This window comes from Buteo buteo, chromosome 6 (genome assembly GCF_964188355.1).
Source record: "Buteo buteo chromosome 6, bButBut1.hap1.1, whole genome shotgun sequence".
Classification (NCBI taxonomy): Eukaryota; Metazoa; Chordata; class Aves; order Accipitriformes; family Accipitridae; genus Buteo; species Buteo buteo.
The window spans coordinates 34,602,422-34,609,027 of NC_134176.1; the positions used below are offsets into that span (position 1 = coordinate 34,602,422).

Genomic DNA, 6,606 nt, shown 5'->3' on the forward strand with positions numbered 1-6,606 from the left:
GACGTTACGGCAGAAACTTTCTATTTCTTTCTGAATTGTGCTTTACGTTAATAATTACCTGAATAATAGCTCATTGTAGAGATTGTTTTTTAAGGATTCATTGTTATCTTCATGGTATTATAATTTGCATAAACTGGGACTTGCACAAACCCTTGTGTTTTTAATGCCTGCATGCCCAAATCTGAAGAAGCAGAGTGCATGGCAAGAGAGACTTCTGTATGTATCCAAGTCACTAAATGTTATTTAATATTTAAGGCATGGGTCTTTTTTTACTGACACGTGCAGAGTATTCAAAGGAAAAAAAAAAAAGAAAACTCTGATGTGGATTGTTTGAGTCTCTGAATAGCATTTTTATACATGGAATCAGGTATTAATGACATATATCAATTCAACATTGATTAAAATTCGAAAATTAAGTGGAGGTCAAATTCTCCTTCCAATTTAGCAGTAAAATTAACAGATTTACTTGTGTTGGAATCACAGAGGTGGGAAATTAAAGTTCACCTAACACAATCTCCTATGTTCATTTCCTTTTTGCTTAATAGATTTGGCCCTGGATTAGTCATCTACTGGTACGGATTTATTGAAGAGCTGGACTGCCATCGCGAACGTGGTATTCTGCTGAAAGACTGCTTTCCTACTGACATTGTGACTCTGCGACACAGCATGGCTCAACGCTGATGTTGGGAGGAAGAGGTAAATCCGGAAGCAATTTTACTTTCCTGCAGTGTAAACTAATGGCAGCATCTGCCCTGAACTTCAGCTGAACTCCTGCTGCCCGCCCTTATGCTACTGCCTCTTTACACAAACATATCAAGAGTTTCTGTTTTGCTTCAGACCTCTGTTGTGATCAGCCAAAAAAGACAGACACAACCCACTCATTATCAGCATTTCTGTCTCTGTCAAACAGCTAGTTTCTAGATACTCATAATCTTTCTTCCTTCCGGATGGCTTCTTCTAGCATTCTAAACAAAGACAAAAATGCAGAGGCTGAAAGGTGCAACTTCCAGTTCTTATCCCTGTTACAGAGTCACCTTTAAAAACAAGTGGCTTTTTTATGGTTTCACTCACAAGTTTATTCAGTGCTAGGGATCTGACTGAAACACCTACGCTGATGTGGAAAATTGGTAAAGGCTGTTATTCTCAGGCTTAAAACCATGGAATGCATAGCTCATAAAGCCCAAGTGGTAAGACAGGATCACGTAAGTTCTGGCTGTTACAGTAAATTTTCAGATTTCAAGAGAATAATTGGTATGTGTGTTTCATCACTCTCTGATTGCAAAAATCAACAATGGAATCCCAAGTTAACAATTAAAAATTAACCTAAGTTAGGGGATTTTTAGGGAGAGTGAAAGTGAAGAGCAAGGATTTATTTTATGTATACGAGCCTGTGAAGTTTGGGGTTAGTTTTGTGGGGTTTTTAATAAGGACTTTAATGACTCAAAAATAACTTGCGTTTTGTCTTTTCCTCCCCACCCCCCAGGGAATCTATACCTAGGAATTTTTCTCCTAACTGACTTTAAGGAAGGACCTGTCTCGACCCCTGTAGGTACTGTAACATGCAATTTTCTGGCGTACTGAAGTCCAGAAGAACAATGTGCAGGAGCTCTCTGTGTGGGTTACTTCTGAAGAAGATTACCATCCTGGTGTTCAAGAATGGGAGTAAAAAAAAAGATAAAACAGTGCTTCATACTGGATCAGTTCCACAAGACAAATAAAGCACACAAACGGGCATGTTTCCTGCGTACTTATTTACTCTTGTAAGAGCATTGTTCTTCTCCTGTTGGAACCACCAAGATCAGAGGTACATTGAGGTGGGTGTTCACCCTGCTTGAGGCTTTGAGGAGTTCAGTCTCGAAATTCCATTTCCATCCTCATCGCCACTCAGAGGGGTAGTATTGGGCTTCCTAGGTTTCCTAATGATAGCAGCTTATTGGGCTTGACATTCTTTAATACTCTTTTCTTTGCTAACTGGCATTCAGGAAAGGACAAAATATTTTAAAAAGTCAGTGAGAGTTTTGCATGTATGCTCACCGTGTTCAGTTTTTCAGAGAAGCAGTGGTACGGATTCTGTTGTACAATTAAAGGTGTGGTAACAGTCTCCCTAAAGCACAAGTTGATAACCTCTTCCATAAGGAAGGGGTCTTTAAAACATTACAGTGCATATTCATCATCTTTTTTTCAGTTGAGGTGATACTTTGTGCGCCTGTATGATTTCAAAAATCACATGCAGACTTTTTACAGTCCTGCCTTAGGTTAAAAGCGTATTAATCCTATTCAGGTTTTTTTCAGCTATAGTTTTCAGATGCATACGTAGTATTTTTATTTTGAATTTTTAGCTCTCGCTTTAACACTTTTTGATAAGTTTCAGCCAGGAGTTTATCATTTTGACTAATCTTTAATTTTCAGGAAAAAATATCTGTAGCCTTCCTAGTACTCTGTCCCTTGCTGCAGAGATAAGCTAGTATAGCTCCACTACAGTGAGTTATTGTTGCATAGAGATTATTTTCCTGGGTTTGAATGTGTTATAGTGGAAAGATTTATTTTTAAAAAAATACTCAAACACCTGCAACTCATTTATGTTCAACTATTTAAGGCATTGTACTTAGCTTATTTTACCTGACCAGCTTTAAGGATCTGCCCATAAAGATACACAGAAGCAATCTGTGAAGTGTACCTGCCTGATCCTACACAGAAGCTGCGTTTAGGGTGTTGCTGCCCCTGCGACTTTTAACTGTGGTTTCAGTTAGTGGAATGTGTAAAATCAAGAAAAGAATGAAAAAGAAGAAATAACTGAACATTATCATAGAAGGAAATTCAGAAGTAATGGTTGTCTGAGTGAAATGGGTTTTAAGGGCAAACTGAATTTGTTTTAGCTAGTGCATATGCTTTCTGTTGTATGAAATCATTTAAATCAGCTTTTACATGATGCACTAATGCTGCTTTTTCTTTTTGAATAAATTAAATTTATCTGCACAGATGTTGAAAATTCTGCTCAACCTCCATCAAAGCTTTGCTTTATTTGTTTTTACATTAAACAAATTTATGTGGGGACACACAGATAAATCAGGTTAGGCTTGTATTTGTTTATTTATTCCTCTACCTAATGCTGTGACATAACAGGTTGGAAAGCAGTACAGATGTCTTTAATCAAAGCTTTGACCTCATCTTTATATATTGCCTCCTTTAAGAATCTTTGTATCAGAATGAGGATGAAATAAGCCACAAAAGTGTACATACTGTACTAATTTCATTACATGCTACCAAACAACTTTGCCTCCCCATGAATTACACTGTGTCACTATTTTAAATGCTGAAAGCAGAACATTGAAAAAATTAAGACTACTTTGTTATTCCTGCTTGTATCTTGAAAAAACCCTCGTTTGTATATTTTCTCTGTTTATCAGGTGTAGAACATCAACTTTAGTATTAAAGAGGAGAGACAACTATTTGTTTGTGGGTTGTTTGTTGTTTTTGTTTTCTTAAACAATGCTGTAGCCAGTAGAACTTTAACATTAAAGCCAAATCCAGTTTTATGGAGTATTCTGTAGAGTGTGCTAATGAATTATGCCAAGCCAGAAAACAGAAGTGTGCATAAAACTGAATGATGTTCTCACTGGCATATATAGACTTGCCAAGCATCTGCTCTTACAAGCACTGTAATAAGGCCTGTTCTGAGCTTTAGGAATTGGTGTAATTGTGTTGAACAGGGAAGTAAAACTTCCTTGTATAGGAGGAACAGCACAATGGTGGGTCACACTCTAGTATAAAAAGAAAACATTTTTTACCATTCCTGTATGCTGGGATACATTATCAGTATGAGTTTAATAATCTTTCCCTAAAGCCAGCTCAGAGCAGAATAAAACCTCTGATCTAAAGCTGAAGAAACAGGACCAAATGTCTTACTGTGCTTACCTCATTACTATTTTATCACGTTAATAGTACTGATAGTTAGTGAATAATTTTCATCCTGTTTTGTTATATTCGCTCATTCAAAGAGTCATTCTTTCCTGGTATTTGCTTTTGGATTTCTCCACCATCTAGACTACTCAGAAGACTACTCTTGGCTCTTTCCATTTGCCTTTAAATCCTCCCCTTTTAATTTTCCATCTTTTTTAACCATTTCACTTCTATTTATTTATTCAGCATCCTCCCATTTGCCCTTGTTTCCCCTTTGAAAAGTCTGTCCTATGTTTTCTACTGTCTGCTTCTGTTTCTGATACTACGTCTGAAGAGTGCTGTTCCGAGTTCTGTATGCGTTTGGGCCCACCCACCATCTCAAGCAATTTTGTTCTTACTCTGATTTAAATAACAGCTTTAGGTACCAAGCAGAGTGTCCTCACATTTCCACACTGCTTTGTAACAGAGAAGCATTGTGATCCCCTTCTTCTTTCTGTTGGTTTGAAATACGGGTCATTTCTGCAGGCTGGGAATGTCCACAGAGCAAAGCACCGGTGCAGCATAGTCGCTCCTGTATTGAGGGTAGAGTTGTACAAAGGACTAAGTTAAGAGTGCATCTGTGCTGCTAGAAAATAGGCATAGCCAATATTAGGAATTCAGCTGTTACAGCGGTCTCTTTCATTAAGGAGACTTGCTTTCTGCAAGTTCATGCCTTGCTTGCACAGCACTTCTGCAGGGAGGTCTGTTGGAGTCAAAGGTTTAGCTTTCCTCCCGTGCCAAAATCTACATGGCTCAGAAGGGAAAAGATGGCTTGCTCCCCGTTCGCAAACCACAGTCGTTCTGGCAAGAGCTTGTACCTCCTACAGGTTGTTCTTATTTAACAGAGTTGATTACGACTCCTCAAGGGTCAACAAAAAGTACACAGAATTGAACTTGATTCTTCCTTTTACTTCAGCTGAAGTAGTCTCACTATTTAGAGAGCTTCTGAAGGGATCTTCTGCAGCTTGGCAGTGAATGCTGAGCGAGAATAACAGTTGTTAGCAACATGCGTTATTTCAAGGATGAGATTATAAGTATGTTAAGACAAATACTGCTCAAGTATTAGTTTAATATTATGGAATAAAATAGGAGACTGCCTGCAAAAAAAACCCACAAAATTCCTCCTGTCGTGTTATTCTAAGTCACAAAGGGCCATTTGTTGCGGATTTGCAGGTTATTCAGAAATAACCATTTTATTACGTTGACAAAAGAAGAAACCTCAAGGGCTTGCTCTTTACAGTGGTGTGATAGGAACCTAAAGTGTGCCTGTTGAAAAATGAACTAGCTAACAATGGGAGCTTGGCAGCAACTTCACCATTTATAGAGAAACCGTCTATCTAGTGCGATCTGTATAAAATAGACTTCGCGTAGGTTAGGGAAAGGTCACAAGTTACACAAAGTTTGGATAGTCTAAATGCGTTACTCAAAACTAACTCTCCTGTGTATAGTAAATATTATTTGAACCTGTATTATTAAGAACATGCCAGGATTCAAAAGATTAAATAAGGAAGATGTAATTATGAGCTAAATAATAAACAGAGCAGTTTTAGTTCCCCTTGTGTTTTTCACTTTCCTGCTATTGTTTCATATATGGCCGTTATACAAAGAGCAGCTTAGGTCAGCTACTATAAATTATGGGTTTCGTACAATAGTAATCTACCAAAATTATTTCAGAGCTTCATCAAAGAGCTTCAAAAGACTTTTCAAAAACTTTTCCACATAATAAAAAGACTTCATTTTGATGCCCTATTTTTATAAGGATTCCTTGATTTAGAGTTGCATCTTACAGTATTCAGCTACTTGCGTTGATACTATGTTATTGGAACACACGAGATTTGCATAATTTATTTGTAGCCTCAAATAAGCGCAAAATGGTAATATCAAAAAACCTCTTTTTAAATAGGTTACCTGGTGCGTTTTTCAGGCTAGGTTTTTAACCTGATCTAAGTGAAAAGGTTTTTGTTTGTCTGGTTTTTAAGAAAACCAGCAAGATTTCAAGTGAAATTTTATCTGACTTTCTTCCCTTCACAAACATCCATATTCGCAATGATAACAATCATTCACCATGATAAAAATAATTCTGCTTAGTCTCTTCTAGCTGGCATCGTGTCCCTGTGTAAGGTGTTAGCCTGCCCTCGCTCCTGGACAGGCTTTCACCTAATCTGAACAACCGCATGTCATCTGCACAGATCCATAGATGTGGCACTGCGATGTCAAAACAAAATGAAATGTCAATGCAAGTGTATGGAGACAAAGTAACAATATTGAAACCATGTCAGTGCACATCTACAGAGACCATGTTACTCTGTCAGTGTGATTTTAGGAAGATCACTTTGAAATGTTAAAATGAAATGATACTAAGTCAATTAGGTAATAACAATTGAGGTTCAGGGATTAATTGAGGGCCTAAGGTGAAGCCAGTGACCATTAACCCCAGCTAGTTATTAATTCTCAGAGAAATATCCTTGGCTAAGGTTATGCTCATTATTAGAGAGTTTGGAGGTTTTTTTCCCTATTTTGTGTAAATACTTTTTGCTGTTGCCTCTAACAGTGATACCACAAAGGGCGGTGTTGAAGGGCAGTACAAGCCATATTAGTGCTAAGTTAAGTGTTCAGAGAAAGTGAATCCACCTAATACCAGGCAAACACTTTTTTTTGAAATAGACA

General features: G+C 37.5%; 1 protein-coding gene across 3 annotated transcripts in view; it reads left to right on the forward strand.

The window, feature by feature from the left end:
• Positions 1-3,449, forward strand: part of CDIN1 (CDAN1 interacting nuclease 1) — a 134,844-nt gene extending 131,395 nt beyond the window's left edge. For all 3 annotated transcript variants that reach the window (XM_075030372.1, XM_075030371.1, XM_075030373.1), the window contains 2 exons: positions 546-696; positions 1,484-3,449. In XM_075030372.1, the coding sequence (XP_074886473.1) occupies positions 546-681 (136 nt within the window). In that variant the 3' untranslated portion in view covers positions 682-696; positions 1,484-3,449. The remainder of the gene's footprint in view (positions 1-545; positions 697-1,483) is intronic.
• The last annotated feature ends 3,157 nt before the right edge of the window (positions 3,450-6,606 follow it).